Consider the following 13,234-nt stretch of genomic DNA (forward strand, 5'->3'; position numbering starts at 1 on the left):
TGACACGAGTCAAGTACACATTTATGCTCAGTTTGAGTAGTAATAAGAAGGCCCAAACATGAGACCTCATCCGGGTGTTCATGCAGGGACAATGTGCCATGTACTTGGTTGATTGACTTGATTCTGGTTTGAATTGTTCTTGCTTTTTATAGTTCCATTGATTTGGCCATGGGACATTTTAACGAAAATCAAAATCACTCTATGGAGGTCATAAAAGAACAATGGGATTTTAGCATCATGTCTTTGCCAGCCGCTTTTATAATGCTCTGTGTGCAGTGAACGTTAACATCATTTAGTTTCGTCGGATATTGGCACATTAACAAAAAAAAAACAAAACAAGTCACTAGGCAATTACATTATTACTGTACATTAAACAAAAAATAAGAAGATGCAAAAAAAGTTGCAACTTAGTAGAACAAAAAAAAAAAAAACTACAGCAGGTCCCTGAGAGTAGTCACAACATGCTCTGATCTTTCAGCATCAGAATGAAGAAGTGGTTTTCCTCGCTCGTCATATAAAATTAGTCCACTAAATCGCGGCAGTTCACATTTTTCTCCCATTAGTATCGGTCTTTGCCACACTGGTGAAGCTGAATCATGACTCCTCCATCCCAATTCCAACTCACTTCCACAACTTCCTAGCAGTAAAGGTGGATTACGTCGCCAACTTCCGCTCTCCAAATCCTCCCAGTTACTTCTTTCACTCCAACGCATATAATCCATCAATAACTTCTTCGTCGGCCCTTCACTTGATTCTGATTCCAAACTCATTGTACTACTAATCCCATTACCAGCACCTGTTTCTTCATCAACAAGTTTCGTCCCTCGTGTCTTCTTCTTCTTCTTCTTTCTCTTAAGTATAGTAGTAGAACACAATCCAATTACAGCAAATGCAGTACACACAAAGAGAAGTACTGCTTCTTGGTTTGACAACTTCCATTTCTTTTCCAAATTCCACAACGCTTCCATGACTTGTTAACATGTAATAAGAACTAAGAAGTGCAGACTTCAGATGTAAATTGTACGATTGTTGTTGAGAAGACTATATGTATAGAGATTTAATTGCTCGAACTAAATTTCATGTGGTGAATTAAATAACTATAATAACTAACCTCTCTTCTGTTGGTGAAATTCTCGTGACGTTCACCTCTATTACTTCCCACTTTCGATGTCTATACTATTATTGGGCCTAAGTTCTTCCTACTGGACCTTCAGGCCCATTAACAAAAAGGCCCATTTCAAAGCCCGAAATAAGACCTCCAGCTTCATTCACAGAAACAAAACTTTTTTAGGGTTTTGATCCTTGTCCTCGTTTTCCTTGGAAGAATTCACAATTCACGCTCCAAAAAACAAAAAAGGTTAATTAACTTTCCCACTTTGCCCTTATTATTATTACTTATTTTAATATACGCATTTTGGTTTGTAGTGATTATTTATTTACACATGTTTATAATAAATGTTGAAAATAGGGGGTGATATAATAATTTCGACATGTCGAGGAGCCGAGGGCAATTAAAAGGACCACCAATGCATGAACCACAATTTGGTAGACCAATGCCACATCCAGCACTACTTGAGGAAATGCGTGAAGCGCAATTTGGACGAGGGGGGGTTGGAGGAGGTGGTGGTCATTTTCCACCACCCCCACACCCAGTTTTTATCGAAGAAAGGCTTGCGGGACAACATCAAGAAATACAAGGACTATTAGTTGATAATCAAAGATTAGCTGCAACTCATGTTGCATTGCAACAAGAAGTGGAAGCAGCACATTTGGAATTAAAAAGAATGAGTCATATTGCGGGATCAATGCGTGCAGAGAAAGATGTTCAGTTGAGAGAAGTTTATGAGAAGTCTATGAAGATGGAGGCTGATTTACATGGTGTTGAAGCTATGAAAGCTGAGCTTGGTAAAGTTAGAAATGATGTTCAAAAGCTTAGTGCTGGTCGACAAGAGCTTACGGTGCAAGTTCAAGGTCTCACTCAAGAGTTGACTAGAGCGAATGCGGATTTACAGCAAGTGCCTGCATTGAAAGCGGATGTTGAGACGATGAAACAGGAGTTAGAGCGAGCAAGGTATTTTTTCTTCTCATTACTTTGTTTAATCATAATGTGCTGGTAGAAGTTATATAAGAGAAGATCACTAGTGTTGTTTACTTTGCACTCCGATATTGGGAAACTTGAAAGGAATCCCCTTTCTTCAGAGTAGGTAGTTGAATTGACTTAAATTTGCGACATTGATAAAATTTAAGACTGTTCACTACTTAAATGAAACCCCTTTTGTTGCATGGAGAGCTACCTGTGTGAAACCATGATGGGTAGCATAGGGTTTTAAGGGATAATTTAGTTTCAGGAACAAGTGTTTTAGCCTATTGTTACTTAAAAGTATCTGGTGTGGGAGTGTTACTAACTGGACCAAACTGACTATATAGAACACATGTATAAATAGGGCTAGCCAGTGCACAAGGCTCTTGCCACTGTGGGGTATAGGGAGGGTTAGATGCATGCAGAGGCTTTCTTCCGTTGGCGCCCTTGCTTATTGAGTCTTCAGTTACAGCTCTCCCTCGAGATGGGAAGGAGAGCGTATCCAGCATCTGGCCATGACGATGGAGAATTCCACTGATCTTGCTAGGATACAGTGTATCTATGTATATTTCTAGAAGTGGACTTGCATCAGAAGAGACTATTTCTGAATTTCCAACTTTTAATGCCCACGTCGCAATGGACAACGTTAAGTTGCGCCAAGGCCCACCGTTTTGGAATTCATTTTTCTATGTCCATTAGGCCAAAAATTGGCTCTATCTCAATGCATGAAACATCACGTGGAGGGTATTTCTTTTGAGACTTGTATTTCCATGGGGATATATTGCATAGAGCGGACTACATTCATCATGTATGTTGCTTGAATTGCTATTGATTATTACGTAAGTGTAGTTGCTTATTCTACTGTTTTAACTCTCTTTCTTATCAATGTAATTGCTAGTTCCTGGATAATATCGGCATAAAACATCACATAAGGGTATAAGGTCACTGCAGTTGCGTGACAAAATCGTAGCTGAAAACTTTAGAATAATTGTTAGATAAGAGGGAATAATCAGGTCTGTTTAGTTCTACTTATAAGTTATATTTGGGGAGAGATTGTCTCCTTAATTGACTTTGTTTTGTAAGACAAGTACAAAGTAGGATGTGATGGTTCAAAAAAAGCCAAAATTAAAAAAAAAAAAAAAGAACAAAGCAAGACACTCCCCTTCTGCAATAACACGATCTGCCTACATGATGGGATATAATTCAATTATTGTCTCAAATTGTACATTCATATGCATGATATCCCGAGACTGAGACTCACAGCCTCTGAGGCTTTCCTCCATTACATGAAATGATTTCTTATATGGATAAAAAGGTCCAAGGTGGAGAAAGGAACAAAGCTTCTAAGAGAGGCCAACAGATAAGAGGCCATCCACGATGCTCCTAATTGAGTCGCTTACTAACTGATAGATCCATATAGTATGTGAAAATAGAAAAAAAAAAAGTTAAGGTGAGAGTCGCTCTCACACCTTGGAGAAGTCGTCAAGAAGTACTTAAACAAAAGAGTCTCATACAGAGTAACACAGAGGGGGCAACTATAACTAATACCCCTTTGAGTTTTATTTTTACCTTTATGTGAAATTTATACTATGTTGCTAAGAAACATTTCAATATGCAGGGCTGCCATTGAGTATGAAAGGAAAGGACATGCTGAAAACTATGAGCAAGGTCAAGCCATGGAGAAGAATCTGATATTAATGGCTCGTGAGGTGGAAAAGCTGCGTGCAGAGGTTGCTAATGCTGAAAAGAGGGTCCGTGCTACAGCTGCTGTTGGGAATCAAGGTTTGTCTTCACGACTGTGTAGGAACTGTAGATTTGGTTTAAACTTGATTATGTTTAACCTTTTCTGTTTTGGGTGGGGAATGGGTTTAGGGTTTGTGGGGTACCATTTAATTAATTAGGGTTAGGTTGTTTTCCACCCATAAAATTGATGTGTCCACTGAAATCTACGAAATATAAATGACTTGGTATTGATTTTGTTAAGCAAAGAATTCATAAGAACCTTTGGAGGATGACCTCTTGGCTTTGGAGTACCACAAATGCATCAGCTGACAATAGAGTCTTAGGATTTAAGAGGAAGACTACTACCTCATTTAGATGAGGCAGTTGTGTTTGAACAAAGTCAAGAACCCTAAGAGGGAGTGGTCATTTATCTACATGATGGCTCAAGAAACTCCTATATAAGAGACTTTGTACCGAAGGACGTGCAGTGGATGATGAGATGGGGACATGGGGTATACTCTCTATGAGCTCCCATATAAGGTGAATGTTCCCACTGCATGACCTCGCTCCAACTGTTTTGGTGCGGGACCAGTTAGGGTTAGGTTCTGGAATGAACTGCAGCTTCATCATGATCACAATGTCTTTTTTCTGCCTCTGATTTGCTCTTTTTCCATCTTTCTTTTGCCTGTTTTATCTGAGCTTGAATTATTTGCATACCAAGGTTGTCTTCTTTCATCTTGCAGGTTATGGTGGAACTTACAACAATCCCCAAACTGGATATGCAGGAAATCCTTATAGTTCTGGCTATGGAATGAATCCTGTAAGTTACTTATTGGTATTTCATATTTGGTACCTAATCCATAGCAACTTTAGTTTGTTCGTAATGTATGTTTTCCTTTTATCATAAATCTCAGGTCCAAGGTGGTGCGGAAGGTGCTCCCCAATATGGACCAGGACCGGGTGCTTGGAGCGCGTATGACATGCAGCGAGCTCCTGGCTGACAAGTTCAACGCAATGCCAATGCTAAGCTGTGGTACCTTGACCTATATACTGGTACCTTAGGCTGAAATTTGATAGTTACACATGTTGGGTCGTAAGGTTTTATTGTGAATGACAAAATCGCAAATGTGCTTAATGTTGTTAATTTTTCGGATATGATTGTGACTCTCAGGAAGTGGCATTTTATATTAGCTATATGCTATGTCCATTCTTGTGGTACATCTCTCTATAAGGCATGCTTGCGTGGTATCTGATCAATTTAGCTTGATTGTTTATGTTCTATTTTACTGCTGCTGATAGAATGAGCTTGCTTTTATTTATTCATTTATTTATATAAACAAAAAATCATGCATTACATTGCTGTTTCTGGCACCAATATGGTGGGTCTGTAGATCCTCTTTTAACAATGTTTTTAATACATCTTCTAGGGATGTAAAGAGACTTGGTAATTATGTTGTTTGATCCTATGTGAGCTATATCTCTCATGAGATTGCTACCTTACTTTGCCCTTATGTATATTGTTTTAGGCTGGTACTTTTTCTATATTTTATGATACCTGGATACGGACAGGTACTGACGCGGGTTCTTATTTTATTAGTTATATTATCTTGTATTTTAAGTTTCTCGATTTGATTGAATATTAAAAAATTGAGGGACAACCAGTCTTTGAAGAAAATTGTGTTAAAGTCTATTATATGGGACTATAGTCTTATCCTATAGATAAGAAAATACCTGTATCGGGTTACAGGTGTAGCTTTTCGTCTTAAGTTTTTGTTATTGTAGTTACAATCATATTAGATGTAATATAATTTTAGGACTACTAATTTTTTCTGATTAACGTTTCATGGGTACAAAGGATACGGGGTAAAAGTTTCTAAGAAATATTGAGTGCTCAAATCGATGTCATATCCTGTGGATACGGATACAATAGGCATATGGAAGTATACTGCTATCATAGCATATACTGCTATCATAGCATATAGTTGTGTTTGTTCATTGTTGTGATAACTGTCAATCTCAATCAGCTTTAGATTAATTTAGGTTGTTCTTAGAAGAAAGTTTACGTGTTTGGGGGTCTTAGAGTATGAAGTCAACTTGGTTGTAGTAGTTCCACTGTTGCTTCTGGAAGCATCATCGAACGGTTTAGATTTTGTTTGACCAGTTAAAGAAGCAAAATTTCTTAATTAGAAATATGAATATATTTCCAAAGTTTACCAAATAATAGCCTGGGATGTGTTATCACCCTAATCAGATGGAAGTATGGGAAATCAGTATTAACTTTGAATTCAGCTTAGTGCTGACCGAGGACTCACAAATATGCGAATGACGAGGACAGTAAATGGATCAAGCTACTGATTCTAGCTTTGATTAGTCTGTCACGCATCTTTCTTCTGAATTGTCTGATGTTTTTGAGAATCAATGTATGGGATTGGACTTTGAAAAGGGAAGCTTATTAGATTCTGTCCAAGTCACATCCCATTAGAAGTACAGAAGAAAGTACTGTGCCCGTTTGGAAATGCTGTTGATTGGCAAGATAGTTTCACCGTCTGAAGCCACAGATTCTCAGTCAAGTAAGTGCTGTCACCATCTAAAAATACCACTACTAGTTATAGTTATCTATGTCTCTTGCTATTTTTATGAACAATAGCATTGCCGTGTTTGCATGTGATAAAGTATATTCCGTACTGTTGTCATGGTTGAGTAAAGTCTGCCCATATTTTTATGATTATTGCTTTTGTATAAAAAATGGACTAGGTGCTAGGTATGTTTAACTTCCTTCAGAAGAAAGGACCTAGTGGTTTTCTACTTTTCTGTACCTACAGCCCCCCCACTTTCACATCTAACTTTGTGCTTAATGTTTCTATAAATGCCTTCGGCACCTGCTCTAGCACAAGTGTACCGCATTTTTATATGCATACACAAATATTGAGAGGGAGAGAAGAAAGAGAAAGTGAACCATATTATAGTTGTAATTGTTGTGGATTGCCTCATACATCCATAGTTATGACTTTGCCCCACTAAAGCGGCAATTGTTTTCCCGATTTACTTTCACTGTTTCTCCACCATGTGTGAACAATGATCTTTTCCTTCTCTTTAGTGTTGCCCTTCACATGCTTTCTATTACATAACGTGTCATTACATGTAAAGTGAATTGAGTTGGTCACCGCTGCAGGTGCCAACTAGCTTAAACGGTATAGTATGCAGGAGTTATTACCACAGACTTTAGTCCAAAACCTGCTGTCTGGGAAAAGAAATTTTGGTCACAATCTCCAAAACCAAGCCAGTGCTTTCTAGAGTTCCATCGGAGCCCCTTCATTGTCCATTGGACAGGCGTGGTTCTAATAGTTGTTTAAGATGAGCTGTTTGGTATATATATTAGTTTGTTATGGTGTTTTGTACAGCATGTTTTGTTTGTGTCTGTCTGTGTGAATATGATTGTTATACATATCTATATAAGACGGCCATAAATCCTTTGCAGATATATACAAAAAAAAAATACATCACATTATCGTTGTCAGGTTTTGTTTTTGTATGTAGTCAATTTTTTTGGTTTGAGACTGATCTTTCAGGAAGAAGATACAAACACAGGTTTCTTATGGTATAGTTTCTTCAAATAATAATCTACCCACAACTAGCTTCTTTCGTACTTCTCGTGTTAATCGTTTGGCAATAATTGAATGCATGGTGTAAACCATTCCATGGACCACAATTTCAGCTTTACCGAGCCAAAATATATATATCAGCTTTTCAGTAGTGTGAGAAACTTAGAACAGCAAAGTCTTCTAAAATCTTTGTAAGCAAATGAGATTCTTTGTCGTTGTAAACTATTATGTATGAATGTAGGATGAATGGACTTTTTGTTTCTGTTTGATTATTGAAGTTTTTTTGTGTATATTACTCAAATATTTTTGCTCCTAAATCATGATTCAAATTCTAGTGTTATGCTGTGTTGACATGCTTCTGTACTTGATGATTGTTTATTTGATGTTTAAGAAAATATATTTCATTAATATTTTGTTTGCATGAAACATAACTGATGAATGTGGTACTATTGAGTTCTTTTTTTTGGTAAATACATTCGAGTACTCTCGCTCACGATATTTTTATTTACAGATTTGGCGTCTTAATCACTTCATTTTTAAGGAGAAAACTCTGCAAAACCTGCGGTCTGCTGTTACCACGCACCAGTATTGAATCAGGTGTGTATTTATTCATTCACCTGCGAGAATGGAATCTTTGTTCTTATTGAGCTATTCCATTTCGTCACATTTTGTAGTTAAAAAAGCGGTGGAATATGATGTTTAGATTAATTAGCTGGTAAATCAGATAATGAGAAGCCTAGTTGTTTTCAGGTAGTCACCATTATTCTCTAGCTATGCTAATAGCCAAAAGTCACCTGGAATCTTGTACCTGCCACTGGTTGAGCTTCAAGGGTCCCTCGCTATACTTTCAGAGATTTCTGCATCATCCTTTTGGCTGTAGTTTTGTGTCTGGTTCTCATGGAGATGACAATCCAATATGGTTTATTGCATTTGTCTATTCGTCCACAAGTCTAGCCCTCCGGCTTAAACCATCGCAAGGAAACAAATATGTCAGTCTGGTTGAAGTTTTTTACTTCTCATTATTCTTTTTCGCAGCTGCAGCAAATTTTGTATCTTTACTAAACATATTTGCTAGTGTAGAACTGTAGATTAGTGCTGAAAGGAAACAAAGCATATAGGTCTGACAAAACTAGAGCCTATATATATAATATACATGATGGTTTGTAGAGATTGGGTAAGTTGGCCAAACGTCGTTTCTTAATTCTTGAAATGCTATCTAGATATGGTGCTAAGTTAGCCATTGCAATTGGTGGTACTTGGATACTTCTTAAAGTATTCATCAAGAGAGAATTACCACATCCTTATCTGTTCGTACAACTTCCAATTTCGTGATTTACTTCTCTGAACGTAGTATATATTAGAATTTGTTGCACAACAGCTGCAATGAGGGAAAAAACTATCTCATTACTGGGCAATGGAGTTAAAAAAAATAAATAGTAGTGACTCACGAAATTAGAGAACAGCTCAAGACTAGCAGAACATCATTCTCCTGATTCTTGAACACTCCGTACATAAAACATAGTCTCTTTCAAATTAGACTCTGTTTCAACGAGTTCTGATTGTGATTTGGTTCATTAGTGAGGGCACACACGGGAGTCTGCAATCCAATATCTATTTTCTACACTATATGATGCTTCAACTCACAAGTGCAGCAGCACGGTTCATGAACTAGGCAAACGCCCTGAGGTCGATATGGTTGAAGTCATGCAGTGTTTCACTTGGTGGCTTCTCACTTCTGGCATCATGCCTGACTTTATTTTTAGAGGAAACAAAAAAATCATGCACCTATATTGAACACTTTAGTTTGCATTGGCTATGTTTACTTGTGTTGTTGCAGAACCAAACTTCTTGGTGAAATGAGACTCCCCACATGAAGAACTCCTTCAAGTGACTCTGAATACGGTCTGGTCCTACTTGGAATTCCACGAATGGCAACATGCTTGAACTCTTCTTTTATGGTATCGTAATAACCTTGAGTTCTATGACCATGAAATAATATACTCCCGCTCCTCATTATCCTCAATATGTCAAAATATGACAATGGCTCATTGGTTTCTTTCCTGATAACATACTTTTTAGTCCAAGACTCCTTCACTCCATAATCTTTCATAACCCATAATAGAATATGGCCAACCAATCTATTATCGACCGCAGAAAGCTCGTCACCTAATAATGATAGGGTTCTTAGTTGGATTTCTGATTCCCAAGGAGATGCTTCAAATGCCGCAAATTTTTCAGTGCGTAAGTCTATAGCACCAACACAGTTCTTGAACTCTAAATTGTTCTCTGAAGGAGAACTAATCAAGTGAAATTTGAGTTGTTATCATATCTGGAGAAAAACTAGAAGGTATGTCATCTATCCTTTTCCATATTCCAGTACCTAGAGTATAAACTGCAACTCCCATTCGGCTAGGAAATTCACCCCCTTCATCCTCGATGCCAGTATGAATTACCTTGTATGTGTTAAGTTTTTAATCGTAGACAAATCCATTAGGAGAAGGATTAGAGGTTCTGCGCCATTTACCAAGACCGGGGGGGGTGTGCAGGGATCTCCAAGGTTTCTCCTGTAATAGGATTACAAATATAAAAAGATTCAAAGTGGTACGGTGTACTCAAACAGATCAAGCCCTTGGAAGATCCTACTATTCTAAGATTCTGGGTAGGTAGGTGAGAGCAGATATTGACGGCAGTGTAAAATGATGTTTCATCATTTTCATGATTTACTAAGTAGAGTAGAGCTTGGTACTGTATAGAACAATAAAACAATAGCTTTAATCCTCCATCGACTACTATTATCAAATTCATGCCCAGTTGAAGTCCAATTTGAAGTATATAACTGCAAATAAAGTAAGTTTGTATAGGCACTTCTAATTCAGGGTAACTTATAATAATTAGCAAGTAAAAACTAGCAATGTGTTTAGGCACAGAACAACCTTCGTCACGTATCAATGATCGAGCTAATTGAGCCTATCACAGTTAGTAAATTATGCATGCTAAACTTGAATTCTCACATTCGAAACTTATAAGTTGTAACAAAATAACTAACAAATTTGCGATAATGCAACATTCTATGCAAAAAGCTCTTTGCTATATTACTAACAGAATGACAAACTTGACAAACTTAGCTAAGTTATGTGCGCTAGCTTTGAGGGGGGGGGGGGGGAGAGATCGATCACAGACGCAGTTGCTACAATTATCTGGTAACTTGGGAGTAAGGATTGAACACGTACTATTCATCAAACGGATACACAACATTGATATATATATATATTTTTCGCTAAGCTACACAACATTGATATCAGGCTGGGTACGGACAAAAATAAATTAAGAAGAGAATTATTGGTTGCATAGGTCAGGGGTACATTGGAATAGTAGGTGACTCCTTAGTCTGGTAGGAGAATCCAATCTCGATCAGGGGAGATATGATATTCACGACAACGAAGACCACTAAACACAGTTTTATGATGTATCTTAGAAATCACTCTGTCAACTCCAAGTTATTAGCACTAACAGAAAGCTTTATGCATATATGCCAAACAGTAAAAATGCTGTGATGTATTAATACTACCAGAAATCTCTTTGTATATATATACCACAAGCTAAGTAGAACAAGGAACAACAATAGATGCACAATGAGTAATCAACTAACAAGCATAGCTAAAAACCAACACAAAACTCAGAGCCATGAACAGCAGGGTGACTTTATTGTTACTTACTGCCCAATAAGCCATCAATATATTGTTTTCATTAATAAATGCAATAACACAATATATGTACTGTTCTACCGTGAAGGTATGGATACAATCAAGAGCTTATATATACTGTACTACATGCAGAAAAAACACAATTAATTCAGATGATTGCAGTATATATTTTTTATCAGGAAGATATCAGAATCACAGTTTATGATGAGAGCTATTAACAAATTCACATGTTCTACTAGCTATTTGATTAAGCACATTGAGATTTGAATTTAAGCACAAACTTGATGTTGACTAAACATTTTTGCAATATAAGCAGGCCGGGCTGGCATATTGAGATGCAACATTAACACTTGTTTTCTATATAGGAATGAAGTGCATCATTGCATATTAATATACGCACACGCGCGCACACACACACACACGCATATTACTCATTTGATTATACCGCCTCATTTAAGTACAAAAACAAAATCCCCAATGACTGGAACAGAAATAAAAACAGAATGTAGTTTGATAAACTAATAGTATTTTCAAGCTGTACTGTTGTAGATAAACATGCCTAAATCTTAGATTTTATTATTATTATTATTGTTATTATATATATTTATTTGTTTTAAAAATAATTAGAGAATGATAATTATATATATATAGTCATTCTCTAAAAAGTATTTACTTAAGTTAACTTAAAATAAGTACGTAGGTAAAACTTCACCTATAAAATGAATTCTACCCTAATGTTTTGTGGATAAGATATACTCACTGTAAAAATCATATCCATCAAATTTTAGTTCATTTGAAAACCTCCAACATTAACAAAAAAATTATTGCAAAAACTCAACATTTCTAGGCTGTTAGATTTCTTTTGAAAGATGACAACAATTTTTATCTATGTTAAATGTTTCCAAATGAGCTGAAATTTTGTGAGGATGATCTTTATGGTGAGTGTTTCACAACCACAAAAAATTAGTTTTGAATTCATTTTATAGGTGAAATTTTACTTACATATTTATTTTAAGTTAACTTAAGTAGCTATTTTTTAGAGAATTACTGTATATATATATATATATGGGGAGGGATAGAGCCACTCCCGAGCCACTCCATCGACTTACACATTGAATTAAGACCCTATTTTTTGTAGATATGATCTTCTCACAATGGATAGCATGCCCACAAAATTTCATTATATTTGGATATGTCCAACTTTGTGAAAACAAGTGTTCAATTTTAAACATTTATCTAACGGTCTAGAATTTTCCGATTTCATAATAACATTTTATTAGGTTAGATATATTTGAATGATCCGAGATTTGGTAGGCATGTTATTCATGGTGGGGAGATCATATCTACAAAATATCAACCCTTAATTCAACTTGTATGATGAGATATGGCTTTATATGTTTTGGGAGTGGCTCTATATATATATCACCTTTTAGCCCGGCTCCTAAAAGGACCTTAAATATGTACCAAATCTAAAACACCCATAACTTCACCTATAAAATGATTTAAAACCTAATATTTTATACATATGATCTACTAACCATAAAGAACATCTCTACAAAAATTTAACTAGTTTGATATCCTCTAACTTAGATAAAAATTGTTGTCCACTTTTGAAAAATATCTAATAGTTCAGAAATGTCTAGTTTTTGCAATCATCTTTTGCCAATGTTAAAAATTGTCAAACAAGTTGAATTTTGTAGAGATGTTCTTTATGGTTAGTAGATCATATGCACAAAATGTTAGATTTTAAATCATTTTGTAGGTAAAGTTATGGGTGTTTTAGATTTGGTACTTATTTAAGGTTCTTTTAGGAGCCGGGCGGTATATATATATATATATATATATATATATATATATATATATATTTGTATATTACAGAAATAACTTCATCAAAATTCAAAATTAGATGTTGAAGGGTTTTTGTTTTCTTATGACTTTGCTAAGAAAAGTATGTTGTACATACGTTTGACCAACCAAATAGCTCAACGAGGAGATGCTATCTAATAAAAGTATGTTTTGAGCAAAAAAAAAAAATAAAGTTCTCTTACACTCTTTAACCTCAAGCAAATGCAGAAAAATATATAATATTTTAATCTATTGAAATCTTTGAAGAAATGGACACAATA

The 13,234-nt window shown here is 36.0% G+C and overlaps 2 protein-coding genes across 4 annotated transcripts; one reads left to right on the plus strand and one right to left on the minus strand.

The window, feature by feature from the left end:
- Window positions 1-344: 344 nt before the first annotated feature.
- Window positions 345-1,127, minus strand: LOC147518914 (uncharacterized). The gene has a single exon (XM_086594816.1). It carries the CDS (start codon window positions 966-968, stop codon window positions 432-434), a length of 537 nt encoding a protein of 178 aa, XP_086450942.1. The 5' UTR covers window positions 969-1,127; the 3' UTR covers window positions 345-431.
- Window positions 1,128-1,223: 96 nt separating this feature from the next.
- On the plus strand, window positions 1,224-8,592 carry LOC147518915 (protein FLX-like 1). Of its 3 annotated transcripts, none has more exons than XR_015211925.1 (7): window positions 1,224-1,357; window positions 1,469-2,071; window positions 3,699-3,862; window positions 4,546-4,622; window positions 4,717-4,855; window positions 7,916-8,001; window positions 8,155-8,592. XR_015211925.1 is itself a non-coding variant. In XM_086590619.1 (5 exons), the coding sequence occupies exons 2-5, from the start codon at window positions 1,491-1,493 to the stop codon at window positions 4,801-4,803; spliced, it is 909 nt and encodes a 302-aa protein (XP_086446745.1). In that variant the 5' UTR covers window positions 1,224-1,357; window positions 1,469-1,490; the 3' UTR covers window positions 4,804-5,020. The 3 variants fall into 3 exon arrangements, 1 of the variants encoding a protein (XP_086446745.1); XR_015211926.1 differs by having other exon boundaries at window positions 4,717-4,835; XM_086590619.1 differs by lacking the exons at window positions 7,916-8,001; window positions 8,155-8,592 and having other exon boundaries at window positions 4,717-5,020.
- Window positions 8,593-13,234: the final 4,642 nt, after the last annotated feature.

This window comes from Coptis chinensis, chromosome 2 (genome assembly GCF_015680905.1).
Source record: "Coptis chinensis isolate HL-2020 chromosome 2, ASM1568090v1, whole genome shotgun sequence".
Lineage (NCBI taxonomy): Eukaryota > Viridiplantae > Streptophyta > Magnoliopsida > Ranunculales > Ranunculaceae > Coptis > Coptis chinensis.

Coding starts and splice junctions, on each gene's coding strand:
- LOC147518915 (XM_086590619.1), top strand. CDS start 1,491: ATGTCGAGGAGCCGAGGGCAATTAAAAGGACCACCAATGCATGAACCA. Junction 2,072..3,698: donor CAGGAGTTAGAGCGAGCAAG/GTATTTTTTCTT, acceptor TTCAATATGCAG/GGCTGCCATTGAGTATGAAA. Junction 3,863..4,545: donor AGCTGCTGTTGGGAATCAAG/GTTTGTCTTCAC, acceptor TTCATCTTGCAG/GTTATGGTGGAACTTACAAC.
- LOC147518914 (XM_086594816.1), bottom strand. CDS start 968: ATGGAAGCGTTGTGGAATTTGGAAAAGAAATGGAAGTTGTCAAACCAA.